The 16,463-nt window shown below is 54.6% G+C and overlaps 1 protein-coding gene across 5 annotated transcripts in view; it reads left to right on the top strand.

The window, feature by feature from the left end:
• The window catches only part of TNIP1 (TNFAIP3 interacting protein 1), a 49,806-nt gene that overhangs the window by 22,024 nt on the left and 11,319 nt on the right, over positions 1-16,463 (top strand). For all 5 annotated transcript variants that reach the window (XM_034999576.1, XM_034999577.1, XM_034999579.1 and 2 more), the window contains 7 exons: positions 144-278; positions 1,633-1,718; positions 3,068-3,151; positions 5,777-5,968; positions 9,577-9,671; positions 11,251-11,371; positions 15,467-15,556. In XM_034999576.1, the coding sequence (XP_034855467.1) occupies positions 144-278; positions 1,633-1,718; positions 3,068-3,151; positions 5,777-5,968; positions 9,577-9,671; positions 11,251-11,371; positions 15,467-15,556 (803 nt within the window). The remainder of the gene's footprint in view (positions 1-143; positions 279-1,632; positions 1,719-3,067; positions 3,152-5,776; positions 5,969-9,576; positions 9,672-11,250; positions 11,372-15,466; positions 15,557-16,463) is intronic.

The following is a 16,463-nucleotide window of genomic DNA, read 5'->3' as shown; positions in this document are numbered from 1 at the left end:
CACTCAGCCCACGGGGCAATGGTGGGGGCACAGCCCAGGGCCCGCAGCATCAGGAGCCACACGGAAGCAGGCTTATGGGTGTGGGGCCAGGAGAACGGGTGCACTGAGCTAAGTAACTCCTTTGCTCCCCGTCGTCTCCCCAGGGGAGCTTTTGGAAGAGTCCCAGATGGAAGCATCCAGATTGCGGCAGAAGGCAGAGGAGCTGGTCAAGGACAGTGAGCTGCTCCCACCACCATCTCCCTCTTTGGCCTCCTTCGACCACCTGGCTGAGCTCACAGGTACGAGGGGGGCCCAGGTGGACCTCTGCCTTTCCCCAGACTCCTAACTCTCTAGACGCTGAACAGTGGTCTCCCTCCTCATTTGGAAACCCACATCTCCTCCATTGATCCTGAGGCCACAGACCCTCCTCCTAGTCATGTTTTGTCTACAGCATCCCTCAGAAGGTCAGACATGGAAGGAACCTCAGAATAATTCTGTCCAAAAATGGCTGGTGACTCAGCACTCCTGAGGCCCTGGCAGACATTAGTGATGGATCACAATCCCCTGCACCCAGGATGTGGCCTCAGTATCTGTAGCAGCATATTTATTCAGCAGATCTTTAATGAGCAGCTACTATGTGCCAGGCATAGAGTTCCCCGCAGCTACTTTGGGTCGCTCAGAGTTGGCACATGGGTTGAAAGCTCTCTGGGCTGGCCCCCCTTTTTGCATTTTACCATGGGGGAAGCTGAGGCCCGTGGAAGAATCTGGATTTCCTATTAGCCTGCTGCAGTGTATTTCAGGTGTAAGGTATGCATACTACCTATTAAAGGAAAGCATTGGCTATGAGGAAGGCTTGCAGTCCCGAGTGGGGTCACCGTGCATTCCTCAGCGTGTCTCCAAGTACAGGGCAAGGTCGGGGACAAGGAAAGAAAAGGTCCCCACACATGAGGCTCAGGTGCCTTCTGCTGCAGCCCTCCTCCAGTCTTTGCCCAGGCCGGTGTGCCGGCCTTCTGCTGGCTGGTGGTTACATTAGCTGAATGGACAAGTGGAGGAAAGTGATGAGACCAGAGTCCACTGTGCTGCAGTCAGTGGGCGCTTCCAGCCTCCACTGGTCCACTCAGCGGTGATTGCAGAGTCCCAGCTTGGCGCCGGGCCCACCCCCCGAGGGAGAGGTGCAGCCACCCTCCAGCGGCTCCAGGAGGTCAGAGGGAGGGCCGAGTCTGAGCCCTGGTTTTGCCGTGGCTGGCCATGTGACTGTGCGCTGGTTGGTGACCTTTCCCTGCGTCCCATTTTCTTACTTGAAAATGGAGATACCGAGCTGACCCAAGAACTGGCTGAGATGATAAATATAAAAATACTTTGTTAATCGTAAAGTGTCCCCCTTGTCATCACCAAGGCAGGTCCAGGGTAGCGAGGAGCAGTGGCCACCTTGGGATTTTCCCAGCAATTCCAAAGAAGATGGTCTGTCTGCCCAGGCTCTATCTCATCATTTCAGTCATTTTCCTAGGCTACCGGTCCCTGGTGGGACCACCTCCCATTTTCCAAGACTCATGTAGGGAGAGAACTCTTCTGGCCCAGGCTGTCCTCGAGGGCGTGGTATGTGGGCTTTCCCCCCTTTTCCTGCTGCTTATCCATGTGTTCTCAATTTTCCAGGAAAGGATACAGGTGGCCCAGCACCGCCTGCTGACCCTGCACACCCCAGCGACAAACCAGAGCCGGTCCAAAAACCTCCATCCAGCGTAAGTTCCATTTGGAGTCATGGCTGAAAGTTGTCTGGACCTCAAGGGCCCATTGGCAGATACGAGAACTTGGAGAGAGAGGGTTGAGGTCAAAAAACTTGTGTTTTGACTTGCTAGGTGATACTGGACAAGTTGATCTCTGTCTCCCTGGGGCCTCGGTTTCCCTGTTTTCAAACGAAGGTCATAGTTAACACTTACCAGGAAGACCCCGGGATGCACAAGGCGTTCCTCCCATCTGCAGAGTTGCGTAAGGCCAACCCTGTGTTGACTGTGCACAGTGCTGGGAGAGTGGATAGATGTGACCTGGAACTCTCATTCTCCAAGGGCGTTCAGAAAGTGTCTTCTCCAGATTTGCCTTGAGAATTTCTTCTTGGTATCCTAGGACTGGAAGGGACCCTAGTGGCCATATTGTGTAGGGTCTTCATCCTACAGATGAGGTCCAGAGAGGGAAGAGAGTTTTGTCGTGAGGTCGCACAGACCACTGGGAAGTGGAGGTGAAAGGGAGACTTTCTCGGGCAGGGCTGAGATCCAGAGCTGGGCTCTTGGTGGCCGGGAGGCTCAGCCAAAGCTGAGTGCAGAGATCCTTCTATGTGTCTGCCCATTCCTGGGACGAGGGAAGGCTGGGATAGTCCTTGGAGACCAGATTTAATAGCAATCCCAGAGCCAGTTCCGGGTTGAGGGGAATCAATGGCCTATCCGTTGGTTGCACAACCAGTGCATTCCACTTGGTATGGCTGAGAGGTGTGAATCGTCTGGAAGTCCCTGACCACCCTGCTTTTGGGTGAACCCTGGAGGTCTCTCCAAATTTGTTGGTGTACCCTTAGGACTCATTGCAGATTGGTCCACTCCTCTGGGATCTCTGGCACTGGGTTGGCAAGGCTGGCACGGGACTACCTTGTGGTGGCCATATTAACTGCTCTCTGTGTTGCCTGCTTTTGCATGAACTAATGACATGCCCTCGGTTTCCGCGTCTGTCCGAAGGGGACATAGCCCTCTGACCTCTCTGTAGGTTGCTTTGAGAAACAATGGAATTTGTGAAAACATTTAAAAAGTGCAAGGCCCTTAAAAGAGAATACAGCTGTAAAGTGCTAGTGGTTCAAGGTCACTAGTCCAATATCCCTGTTCTGCAGATGAGGGAACTGGCCGCGGAGGGGAAAGTGACCTCAGATCACACAGTGGGGTGCGGGAATCCTGCTCTGTGGTCTCACAGGAAGTGATATGGAGTTGCCCCGTGAGCTCAGCCTCCACGTGGAGGGGCTGCCCGGATGAACTGCTGCTCTGTCACGAGGCCCCGGAGGAGGGGCGAGGTGTTTTCCTCTCAGGCAGTTCCTAACTCCCTTTCTGTACAGGGCACCTCCTCTGAATTTGAAGTGGTCCCCGCTGAGGAGCAGACTTCTTCGCCAGCGAGCGGCGGCCACCCCAGAAACACCATGGTGAGTAGATGGCGGGTCCCCGGCTCATCCCACGTCTCCTCTCTGTTTCAGTCACCTGGCCCTGGTGGAGAGGCACAGGATCCACTCGGATCCCTTGGGCACTCTGGAGTCACTGGGGGATACATAAGGGGCCAGGGCAGGGGGTGCTTCTCGCTCACATATGCAAATTCCTGGCTGGTGACTTCCCCTACTGGGGCCATCCAGGCACCGGACCATTGAGAAAGTCTGGGCACATTGCCAGCCCTGCTGGTCTCGGCCTTGTGCTGGGCACCTCCACACACTATGACTCAGCTTTTGGGCCTGTGGGCTCCTAGCCTGGCTGGAGTAGAAAGGGCCAGAGAAACCCAGAACAGCTTAAGGCAGGTGATTTACCCTTTTGTGCAGGCTCTCTGTTCCTCCCAGGCACTCCTTCAGGGCATTTATGCACACACACACACACACACACACACTCCTTCAGCTCTGGAGGTGTCTATCCAGCATCCTCTTTCCTTATCTTACCCTACTTGTTGCCTTTATTCCAACTGTGTCCCCCTCTGCTGTCTCTTAAAATGGCAGACTTAGTGGAGAACCATGCAAAAGGTCTAGAACATCCTTTTTTTTTTTTTAATAAAGATTTTTATTTATCTATTTGAGAGAGCGAGCGTGGCGGGGGGAGGGTCAGAGGATGAAGCAGATTCCCCGCCAAGCAGGGAGCCCGATGCAGGACTCGATCCCGGGACTCCAGGATCATGACCTGAGCTGAACCAACTGAGCCACCCAGGCGCCCCCTGGTCTAGAACATTCTTGAAAAGTCTTAAAGTGCTGTCCTCTCCTCCTTCTCCCTCCGTGTCCACTTTGAGATTTTTTTGGTGGTGGTTATAAGGCAGTAAGTGGCCTGACTCTTCCCCATGGTCTCTGTTTCCTCCTCCCACCAAGAACTAGGGGGCAGATGTTGCTCCTTAGTTCACTGGTGGCATGTTGTATCTGTTAGTTTCCCCTCCCCCCCTGTGCAAGGTCCCCATCAAGTGGTCATCCGGCTTACACTAGCATGCCCTCAGTGACAAGCGGCTCCTCACCGTATCAGGTAGGTCTGAGTATCAGAAGGGTTCTCCTGCTCTATCCCTGAAGGTTCTGAGATGCTGGTTGAGGAGGAAAGACACTCCCCCACCCCCCCACCCCCTCACCCCCCCGGCTCAGAGAGTATTTCACTCTCTCACTTGGACCAGTAGTTAACCATCTTGTTAATAAGTTCCTTCTTAGCCCCACCATGTGCCTAGTCTGTGCCAAGCAGAGGCAAGACGGCCTCCCTGCCCCTTGGGAGCTTGCAGGCTGGTGGGAGACATCGTAGGCATGAAGCAGTTCATGAGCCTTAAATAGAGCAGCGTTCACCACCTCAGATCCTTTGTGGGAAGAGGCAGTGGGGGAATGAATGCCCAGTTGAAGCAGGAGCTTTCCCTCCTGTTAGGAGAAGGGGCTAACAATGCTACGGAGGCATTCGCTGAGCACCGCATTGTGGCCGTAGGGCATTTCCAGGCCGCGGAGCACAGAGACAAGGGAGCTCCGTGTGGCAGGGCACTGAACTGGATCAAGAGTCAGAAGCCTACATTCCAGTCCTGGCTCTGCCGCTGAATCACTGGGCAACTTCGGACAAGTTCCTTCTGCCCGTGCTGTGGTTTCTCAGCCTGAGCCCTGAGGCTCCCCATGGCACTGACGTCTGTGACTTCCATAAATGTTTCGGGGAGGCTGCTAGAGGAGCTGAAACGTGGGCAGGGCTGGGAAGGATGGGCAGAGGGGACACTGCGGGAATGAAGACTGAGGGGGCACGGGGCCTGGTATGTAGAGGCTCAGGCAGGGGAAGGTGGGGACTCAGATACCCGTCAGGGGAGCGGGGCTCGATGCGGTGAGCTGTAAGGTGCCAGTGAGGATCCTTGGGCATGGTGTTGGCATAACTAGGGCACCATTGTCTTTGGTAAGAATGTTCTAGGCAGAGGAGAGGTGGCTAAAGAGAGAGAGAGAGAGACTGATTATTGAGATTGGACTCCCACAGTTTGCTTCATTTCTTATATACTTTACTAGATTGGGACTCTTTGAACCCTCTAAAGCAATGGTTCCTGACCCGTTTTGACTCTGGGGTTCTCTGATGAGTTGGTAAATGCTTGGACCGTTCCCTAGAAGACACACCTGTAGACGTAAAAGTCAGACAGTTTTGGTCTCTGCATGGCTCCCTGCTCAAGGGTCCCGGAACCGAAGAAGCAGTGCTGTTTATAGAGTGACACCCCTCTCCTGAGCTTGCAGCTTTCACATGTCATTCACCCTCATAAGAACCCTATGAGGTAGAAGGGAAGGGAGGAGTGTGTGTACATTTAGTAGAGGAGGATTTAGAGGCCTGGTGGATGAGTGGTTTACCCACAGGCACTCAGTGAGGCCCAGAGTGTGGGAGGAAGGTGGCCTGCTGCTGGTAAGCCAGCCTGTGGCCTGGGAGTCCCAGGTCCTGCCCCATGAGTCAGCCCCAGACAGGGAACCTGTGTAACTGGAGAATTTCCCTGGGCTGAGCGAGGCTTAGAGGGGAAACTGAGTCATGAGGCATGGGGAAACCAAGGGAGAATGGCCGGTGATGAGTGGTCGGTGTGCCTTCCCTCCCGCCAGGCGTTCGACCCCCCACCCCACGAGGACAGCAACCTGATGCTGCATCTGCAGCGCCTGGAGACCACACTGAGCGTGTGCGCCGAGGAGCCGGACCGCACCCAGCTCTTCACGCACCTGGGCCGCATGGCCCTCGAATTCAACCGGCTGGCCTCCAAAGTGCACAAGAATGAGCAGCGCACCTCCATCCTGCAGGTGAGGCCAGCTAGGAGGGGGGCCGCGGACGGCAGGTGTGCCCCCCCACCTGCCCCCGTTCTTCCTGGGAAGCCAGGGGTACCACAGGCACCTCTGAGGATGACGTTGGGGGCTGACTCCGGGCTTACCTTTCAGGGTGGTGAGCAAGGTCAGGAAGGTGTGGGAAGGCACGAGGAAGAGGAAGGAAATTGGAAAACGTGGGTGGGCAATGCAAATTTCATGGCTGGGGATACCACCGGGGCATGGATGTGGGCAGGTTGGTAGCAGTCCTACCTCTAGTAGGTGGAAGAGTTGGGATTCAGACCTCAGCCTATCATGCTCTAAATCCCATGCTCGAAGCATCATCCTCACCTGCCTCCCAACCCTCCCTGCATCGTGGGAGTGAAGTCAGATTCCTTCCTAGGCCAGGCCAGGCCTTGGAATAGAATGGTCCTTGGTTCTAGTAGTGACTTTTTGGGGTTTTTTGCTGTATGACGATGGACAGGTCACTTATCCTCTCTGTCCCGCACTGTCCCTTTCAGTAACATGGAGTTGGGAATGCCTGCCTCCTGGGATTGCTGTATTAATGAAGCAGCCAGGGCAGCCTCAAACACAGCAAGTGGTCACTGGTAGGGTTTCGTGGGCATCAGTCATCTGTACTGGGCAGGGGATCTTAGCCTCAAGGGCCTTGGGTAGGGAAGGATTCCCAGATAGCGAAACTGAGGCTCTAGGAGGACCTGAGTGCCTGTCACCTTAGTGACAAGGCATAACCTGAAGTCTCCTTCCTCCCTCTGTGCCAGTCACTGTTCGGTCACGGATCTATGGTCTCACTCGTGTCAGCAGACATTCAAGATGGTCCAGTTGATTGGGGGCAGTGGTGAGGGGGGAGTCTGCTGTGTGTGACCTCGGGAAGGGCTGGGCTGACAAGAGCCGGAGGGGGGTCCAGGCTGGAGACAGGTGTGAGGAGAGAGGTGAGGGGCAGAGGACTCCAGGGAGAACGCAGGACTCCCATCCCACCATGAGGGAAGGGCATGTTGAGGGGAGTCAGTGGGGGACACAGTGAGGGCCTGGGGGTTCCAGGCTGAGGGAGAAGTCTTTCTGCTATCACAGAGGCTTAGAGGTGTCCGAGCCGAGCTCTGGGGAGGTGAAGATGGTGCCCTGCACCCGTTCTTGGTGAGATCACTTTGAGTGTCAACTTTTTGGCTTTGAAATGGCGATTGATACCGGGCCTCCTAAAAGAGGGTCCTGCCAAACTCTCGTATTTTTTTATATCTCGAGCTCCTGTGTGTGTTGCCTTCTTGGCTCTTACCATAGTTTGTTAATAACTTTATCTTCTTGGGTGGTTTATCTACTTTGTGCTTCATTTTTTTTCCCCTGCGCTCCCTGCTCAAATATAAGGCTCACAAGGCGGGGCAGGCACCTTCTCTGTCATATTCACCACTGTATCCCAGTGCCCAGCATTTAGCGGGTGTTTCGTGCACATTTTTGAGCGGGTGAGTGAGTGAGTGATCAAAGGACCTCACAGGTAAGCTCTCTTGGCCCCTCTGATGGAAGGTGATGATCTTAGTGACATCCTCCCTCCACCGGCTGTTTCGTTTCTGGGGCATTTGCCCAGAGACGCGGAGAAAATAGCCCTCTGAACTGGGAGGTCGACAGCACACGAGTCCTCGTCCCGGCCTTCCCTTAGTGACTGGGAGCAGGATATTCTGTTCCCGCCCAGGGCCGTGGCATCCTGGGTATTTGTCTAGCCTCTGGGTGGAGGCACATTAATCTAGTTCCTCCTCATTTATTCATTGATTTGTTTCTTGGTTCACTCAACAAACACTGTCAAAGGCACGTATGGTGCAAGGCCTCTGCTAGACACTGGAACCAGTCACGGTAGTGTTCTGTCCTCTCGGCCTCGGATCCCTCGTGTCCTACCAGCCTCCATTTCCAGGCTGTCTCCTCCACGCAGCCTTCCCGGGTCTCCCCTGTGTTAGCCAGAAAGGGCTGGGTTTTGCTGTGGAAACAGGCAACTCTGAAATCTCCCTGGCTACTGTGCAGTTTTCTCTCAGATTCCGTGTGGTTGGGGCTTGTTTCTGCTCCTCAGTTACTGAGCGGCCCATGCCGACAGACAGCCCGGCATCTCGTGCCCTTTGGCACGAGAGAGAGAGACCGGGGAGTTGTGCCTGGGCCAGCCCAGAAGTGGACTCATGTCACGGCTGCGCACTTTCACGGGCCAGGAGTAGTCAGCTGATGGCAGAGAGCCCGGGGCTTGGAACCGGAAGGGAGCCATGGAAGGCGGTGATTGCCACGGGCTACAGGCCTTCCCGCCCCTCTCTGCGCCCGCGGCACAGCGGGGGGCGGGGGGCAGCGGGGGACACCCCGCTTTCCGTCTGCCACATGGAGTACAGTCCCAGTGGTGATTCTTAGCAGCTGTGCAACCTCATGCACATCACATCACCTGCACTGGCTGCTTTTAAAACAGAGATGAGTTAAGTAGCTTTGGGGAAGCCGTGCAGCTCCCACAAGCAGCGAGCAGAAGAGCACCTGGCCATGGACGTGACATATACTAGGTGCTCACTGAGTATTTGTCGGAAGAGGGAGTAACTTCGTACCGACACCTGCAGCACATTCCTAGTCGGCACCCCTGCCCTCCCTGGGCCTGGCCGTCCCATCTTCCATGCCCCATCCCATCGCCGTGCTCCCAGCAGGAGTCCTCAGATAGCATCAGGGGACCAGCAGGCCACAGGGCCCTTGCACCCCAGGGCTCTTGCTTGTCTGTAAAGGAGGCAGAGGAGGAACGTTGTCCCCATGCGGAGAGGGGGGATCTGTGTCTCCGAAGTGAAGCAAGCCCGAGCTACACCTGAGACCTTGCTGAGGTCTTGACCGAATGCCCTGTCTTGCCATCTGGCCACACCAGAAGCCTCTGACATTCTCCAGATTGACTAGCTCACAGGCCTCCTAGGACTCCTCTCCTCACTGTTGGTTCCTTCACTGGACCCCTCCGTCATGCAGTCGGGCATTCCTTCAGCAGAGTTGAGCGTTGGCTGCGTGAGGTCCTGAGCTGGGCTGGGGATCTGGCAGCGGACAGGAGAGCGGGGAGGGGGTCCTGGGCCTCCGGGCGCTCACAGACTGGTGGTTCTTCAGCTGTACTTGTCACAAGTCCTAAGCAGGGTGAGAACGGGGCCTGTGAGCAAGGATAATGGCAGTGACCTCACTCACCCGAGGTGTGGGAGTCGGGGAGGCTTGCTCTATGACGTGATGTTTAGGCTAAGACCTGAAGCAGGAATAGAAGTCAGCTGGGGGAGGGCTGGTGAGGAAGGGTGTTCTACGCTGTGGGAATAGCAGTGGAGGAGGAGGAGGGATGGAGCCCTCTGCCTAGTAAGACCAGAAGGTCCTGTGGCTGATTCTTGGTCAGGCATCCTCATGGCTGGCTCCTGAGGGGGAGGATGCATAGAGGAGCCTGCATGGGCCTAGCACCTGGATTCCCAGCTGTCCTGAGAGGGCCTGGGTGAGGGCCACGCAAAGGGGATAATGTGTTGGGACCTGGTGTGTCTATGGCCCCTCCCCTGTCCTCCATCCTCAGCCTGCATTTGGGATGCACCCCTTCCCTCACCTTGCCCCTTGTCTACCCCTCTGCTGTGCAGACCCTGTGTGAGCAGCTGCGGAAGGAGAATGAGGCCCTGAAGGCCAAGCTGGACAAGGGCCTGGAACAGCGGGATCAGGCTGCTGAGAGGCTGTGGTAAGTCCAAGCTCCTCAGGAGCGAGGAGTCAGACGGGCAGGAGGAGAGGGGTAGTACCTGGCACCGATTTCTGGGCTGAGGGTTGAGGGCTCTGAGGCTTTGGATGTCAGGTCTCTTGGTCCTTCTCCTTGGGCACCTTCTCTGGCCCTTCTAATACGGTTCTAGAGTGCCTTGAGAGCTTCAGAAGAAGGTCCGCACAAATTGTGCTCCTTGGGAACTTGGCCCCTTAGCCTGGTAACAGCGAGCGGCCTGCCTGCTGTTGGGCAAGGGCTCAGCGCTTTGCTGCCCTCTGCTGGTCACCATCGTGTCCTGCCGTCTTCCTGCTGACCGTCAGGGGTCCCTCATTTGCCTGCTGGCTCTCGGATTTCATTATGCCTCAGGATCACTGAGGGTCAGGGAAGGCATTACACGTTCACACTCCCACCCCTCCCTCCTCTGCTGAGATCCTGATTCAGTGGATGAGGCAGGCCTAGGCATTTTCCCGAGGGCCTCTGTGATTCCAATGTAGGTAGACCCAGGATCACACTTGAGAAACACTGCTCTTGACTGTCAGAGTTTGAAGGGCCCCTCGAGGTTAGGCAGGTCAGACCCCGCATTGTGCAGAGGGGAGACTGAGGCCCAGGGAGCGCCATGTGTAACTACTGATTCACTGTGCCATTTTGAGTCAGCATATGTGTATTTACTTCCACATGGCCTAACAGTTGGGAGTGTTAGAGCCATAATGACTCCATCCATGGATCTAAGACCGCAGGCTGGAGGAAAGACTCATGACTAGAAGGCATGAGTGCAAGTCCCTGCTGTGTGACCTTTGGAAAGCCACTTGACTTCTTTGTTTTTCTATTATTACATGGAAACTTAGCTGGCAGATACAACGTAAATATTTTCCCTATTTCAGTCATACCTGAACCCACATCAACACTTTTTATTATGTCCTATGTCACCTACCTTATTGATTTAAGAATTTGCTTTGATTTGAATCATGTTTTTACTTAAAATTATGATAAAGAAAACTTGCCCTGGAGTTAATGGAAAACAGCATTACCTGCAATGAATAGAAGACAACCCCAACAATAAATAAAATGAACATGGAGGGGTGTTACTAAGTTCTGGCCAAGTGCCGCGACCCACGGGAGGCTCTGAGCCTGAAGCCTGCCCTCTCCCTGTGAACAACGCAGACCAGCATGTCCTGGAGGAGAGCTCCAGACCTGTTAGCCTCAGCTAAGACTGTTCCCTGCTCCACACAGGAAGTTTGAAACTGACTGGAAAGGGTGTACCTTTCTCCCTGGAGCGTGATCAGGGTCGTTTAATGCAGGTTTGGATGCATCCTGGAGATCTCATGTATGCAGACCTCACACAATTGGGAAACCCTGCTGTTGATGACCAGAGACTTCTAGAGAAGCCCAGATTGCCAGCAAAGGGGCCTAGGGATGCCTTCTTTTGTTCTCCCCAAGGGCAGGTTTCAGGGTTCTGCTTCTTCTCCAGGATGCAGCTACACTTCAGATGAGTAGTAGGTCCGAGGACCCCAGCCTTCTTAACGCAGGGCCAGCAATGTGACCTCTCTGTTTGCCTCTGACCCAGGGAGGAAAATATGGAGCTCAAGAAGTTGTTGATGAGCTGTGGCAAAGAGAATGCCTGTGGGCAGCCAGGCTCACCAAAGACAGAAGGCACAGGCAAGAAGGGAGTGGCCGGACAGCAGCAGGTACGTGCCCAGAAACTCCTTCCATGGCATCCTCGATCACCAGGGTCAGGCCTCTGCTGCTGCGTCCCATGGCAGTGAGCCCACCATCTCCTGCTGCAGCCAGCATCCCTCTTACAAGGTTTTCGATAGACAGCGTCTCCTTAGCTTAGCCTGACAGCCCGCGCCCCTGGAGCTTCTACTCCTCAGCCCTCATTCCGCATCCCATCCCCTGGCATACACGCTCGGGCTGCTGGCCATGACCATGGCTCGGTGGCCCCCACAGACCTTCTCTTCTCCAGGCTGAGTAGCTCCAGTTCCTTTGGCCACTGCTCATAGAAAGTGGTGTCGAGTCCTTCGCTCGGTCTGGGCACATTCCCTAAACGTGTTCCCGTTTGTGAAGATCTCTGTTGGGTGGGTCTCAAAAGTCAGTTTAACATCTCAGATATTCCTGGCAGAATTAGGGTGTTGGGTGGAGAAAGCCCCTCAGGGGACTCTGGTAAGCTCCTGGGATTGCGTCCTGGGGCCTCTGACCTGGAGAGAAGTAGGGGTTAGCTGACATTGCCATGGCCGGGCACCCCTTCCCACGGCCGCTCCCAGCTGTGGCTCACATCCAGTTCCCACACACGAGCTGGCACGAGCTGGCTCTCCTCCCTTGCCCGGTCTGTGCCTTTCCCCTTCCTGCAGAGCTGAGTCCCAGCTTTTTCCTGACACGTTTTCCCCTTTTAATGGGGTTTAATGGCTGCACAGCAGGACTCAACATCTTTAACAAACCCCACACCTATGTAATAGCAACAATTACCTTAATAACTTAATTTCTCGTTACTATGTGGCAATGGGGAACGTACCTGGGACTTGCAAATCTGTCATCCTATTTGGATCTCCGCTCTGCACGTATGCTAGGCAGGGCCGGGCCAATTACTCCATGACACAGCCGTGGCAGGAGGTGTGGAGAGGTCACGTGACTTCCTGTCATCAAGATCCCTGCATCACCCGCCAGCAGGCCACCAGCAGTGCGGCAGAGACCCATGCTGTTAAATGACGGTCTGCACTCCAGCCCGTGAAGCCCCTCCCTTCCTCCATTTACCCCTCAGGGCAGAGCCTGCCTTGGCCGTCCTCTTGTGCAAGTGCCCGGTGGAGCCCCCGGTCTCCCGTGCGTTCCCTGAGCCACCACGGGTGTGGGACTCAGTGGGCAGGCCTCCTCACTTTCCCGAGCGCTTCGGTGTCCGCTCCTGCCGCTCGACTCCCCGGAGGTCCAGCTCATGCTAGCAGCCTGCCGGGGAGGCAGGGCCCGCGGGGGGCGTGTGTTTCGGCGGTGGCGGAGCTGGCCCCCTGGAGCCACACGCGGCCTGAATGCTGGCTCCGCCTCTGGCCAGCACGGCCACCTTGGATGAGTTACGTAGACCAACCGTGTGGCTTCAGTTTCTTCTTCTGTAAGATGGAAGCGGTAACACTGGCCTCAAAGGATGGTGGGAGGGCTCAGTGACGTGATACCCATGAAGTAGGTTTAGCGCGGGGCGCGTGGTAACCCGTGAACGTTAGCTGTTGCTTTCTTTTTTTAAAGATTTTTTTTTTTTTTAAGATTTTATTTATTTATTTGAGAGAGAGAGAGAATGAGAGACAGAGAGCATGAGAGGGAGGAGGGCCAGAGGGAGAAGCAGACTCCCTGCCGAGCAGGGAGCCCGATGCGGGACTCGATCCCGGGACTCCGGGATCATGACCTGAGCCGAAGGCAGTCGCTTAACCAACTGAGCCACCCAGGCGCCCAGCTGTTGCTTTTAATGGCCGCTTTGGTGCTAGCAGCCGGGTGGGCTGACTCTTCTCTTCTTCGTGGAGGTTAAGGGTGTACCCCCAGGAGCCCCCATCCCCTCTTCCTCCTTGCCCTGTAAGGAGGCAGCGGGCTTCTAGGGGCAGGCCCATCTCTTGCCTTCCGGAAAGGCGAGGGTCCCTGGAGGGCTTCCCCAGCCCGCTCCCCTTCCTCCCTGGTTCTGTGGTGTGCTGACAGACCTTAGCCTGCAGGGGGCACTGGAGCCTCACGAGTTCTGCCCTCATGGCCCGCCCCACCCTCCACTCCCACCCCAGCACTGGGGGAGTGCGGAGGGGGCAGGAAGGCAGGGGATAGAGAGAATGTGGGCAGTGACCCCAGGACAGATGCTGACAAGCCCACAGGACACCAGAGTCTGGGGCCTTTGGAGCCCATCTTGTTTGACCTCCTGGTACCAAGGCCCAGAAGGGGTGTGGGTCTTGGGCTCAGGCTGGACTCGGAGCGAGAACCAGCACTCCGCTGCTGGCCTCCTGAGCCTGTTCTGCCCTTTCGCCCCAGCATTTCCTAGTTCAAAAAATTTTTTTTCTAAACTTTACTTTGAAATAACTTTAGATTTACAGAAGAGTTGCAAAAGCAGTCCAGAGAATTCCCATACCCCCTTGACAAGTTACATAACTGCGGTTCGGTGATCGAAACTAGAAAATAAACAGTACTATTAACTAAACTATAGACTTTGTTCAGATTTCACCAGTTTCTCACTCGCGTCCTCCTCCTGCACGTTCCGTGTGGGCGCCGCCAGTCCAGGACTCCACATTTCCTTAGCTTCCTCCAGTCTGTGACCATCCCCAGCCATGCCTTGTCTTTCACGAGCTTGACACTTGGGAGTTCTACAGGCCAGTGATTTTGTAGCGCGTCCCTCAATGTGGGCTTAACTGTGATTAGATGAAGGGTGTGCACTTGGACGAGAACACCACAGGAGTGACGCTGTGCACTTCCCGGTGCGTCCTGGCAAGGGCACGTGACATCAGTGTGTCTTATCACTGTCCACCTGATTGCATGGCTGAGGGGGTGTGTGTCAGTTTCTCCATACTAAAGGAACAGTTTTCCCCTTGTAGTTAATAAGTACTTATTTTTGAGGAGGAACTTTAAGTCTGTGCAAATATCCTGTTTCTCCTTATACTTCTCACTAATTTTAGTATCCATGGTGGGTCTCACCCGCAGAGATCATCATTACCGTCGTAGATTTTGAATTTCCCTCGCTCCTTCTATATTCAGTAATTGGAATTCTTCTGTAGGGGAGAGTCATCCCTTCTCCCCCACTTATTTATTTATTCAGCTATTCCTTTCCACCAGTTATGGACTCGAGGATATTTATTTTATTCTTTGGGTTATAATCCAGTACGACCATGATTTATATTTTTGTTCAGATTGTTCCAGCTTTGGCCATGGGACGCTCTTTCACGTTGTCTCCTGTACCCACAAGACATGCCTTTCTTCTTCTTCATCATATTATTATTGAGCACTTCCTTTTTTTTTTAATAAGATTGATTTATTTATTTTAGAGAGGTGGCGGAGGGGCAGAGGGAAAGATCTCAAGCAAGCTTCACCCCCAGTGCAGAGCCCGACATGGGGCTCGATCTCACAACCCCGAGATTATGCCCTGAGCCGAAACCAAGAGTTGTGTGCCTAACTGACTGAGCCACCCAGGTGTCCAGGCACTTTCTTATTTTCTGGTACAAGATACTGCAAATTCTTGCTTATGTTTTCCCTGCCCCTGGAATCAACCACTTCTCTAAGGAACCCTATGTCTTGTTGTTGGAGAGCAGCACTTAGAAACCAAGATCTGGGCACTAGGTGTGCCCACTGCCACTGGAGTGTCACCGTGTTAGGCTCTCGCAAAGGACAGAGCTAGGAAACACACATACATGTACTGATCACACATGCACGTCTTTATTCCATATCTTTCTAAAAAGCTTTATAAGTAAACATTTTAGAAAATGTTAAAAAAAAATCTGTAACTCTTGCCTTCTAGGTCAGAGGATTTTTGGTTGATGTTGGGTGGGGGATGGTGGCAGTACCTTAGAGATGGAGTCTGAGCAGGGCAAGAGGTGGCCATGGGAAGGGGAGCGAGCGGAGGGCAGGAGGGCAGGGGAGGAGGAATGATGATCTGGTAGACTTTCCAGAGCAGGCTTAGTCATGGCTGGGATGTGTAGTGGTGTCCTGGCCGGTGGGCAGATTAGAGAAGTGGGAGACCAAGGGCTGGGTCCCTGGGTGTAGGCCTTCAAGGAGCACCGAGTGGGCGACAGAACTGTTCTTTGAGGCTTTGCTGAGGGCCGTTCTCTGGTGCTCCCCAGGCCTGTGTGGCAGCAGGGAAGACCCCAGAGGTGGGGGCCTTGGGTGCGGCTGAGAAGAAGGTGAAGATGCTGGAACAACAACGCGCTGAGGTAGGTGGCTGGAGGGGGTGGTGGTGGTGGTCAGGGAGGACTCTCCTTCCCTCCTGGGTCTGGCAGGACAAAGGCCCTCCTGGCCCCCTGTCTCATCCCAGGTCACCGTGGTTAGTTGCCATGGTGACCACGGAACCATCTGCCCGTGGGAGAGACCTGCTGCCTTGTCCTGGGCTCTTGTTTCTTAATCAGTTCCCCTGCCTACAAGGGTCACTCGGAAGAGGTGGCGTTTGGGGCCTGGCCTAAAATTGTTGGCAGGGGGATAGTTTAGGAAGGCTCCCGTGGTACACCCTGGATGGTGGAAGGAGGCTGTGATGAGGTAGGCAGGTGGCAGCATCAGGGATGGGGAGCCTGGGGCTCCTCTGTCACTGGGGAAGCTGGGTCGGGGCGGGGGGCGACTGTCACAGAAGGAGAGGATCCGACGCCTTCTAGTAGCACTGCTTCTCACCAGCTGGAAGTCTCCAGAGTTGAGGCTGTGCCCATGTGCCTCCTCCATCTCCCATCCCGGGCCAGTATTTCCAGACTGGAGGTGGAAGCCCGATCCTGTCTGTTGTCTTAGCCACTCCTCCCCTCACAGCTCAGCTTCTCCTATGGATTCCTGGGCCTTGCTGCCCTCCCTGGGCCTCCAGCACATGTGCAGGTCAGGCCTCCCTCAGTCTTTGCTTATGTGTGCATATCAGTTCTAGTTTTCTTTTTGTATTGCTGTGAGGTCTTTGTTATGATGACAAAAGTAACATAATGCTCATTAGAAAAATACTGAGAACCTCACCACCTAGGGATGCCCACAAGTTGGCAACAGTCCTAAGTTTTATTATGTACTTACTAATGTATAATCGGTTTTTTTTTTTTAAGATTTTATTTATTTATTTGACAGAGAGAGAGACACAGTGGGAGCAGGAGCACAAGC

Source organism: Mirounga leonina, unplaced genomic scaffold (genome assembly GCF_011800145.1).
Source record: "Mirounga leonina isolate KUSES-001 unplaced genomic scaffold, KU_Mleo_1.0 Mir_99, whole genome shotgun sequence".
NCBI lineage: Eukaryota > Metazoa > Chordata > Mammalia > Carnivora > Phocidae > Mirounga > Mirounga leonina.
This window is presented reverse-complemented; position numbering and strand designations above follow the sequence as displayed.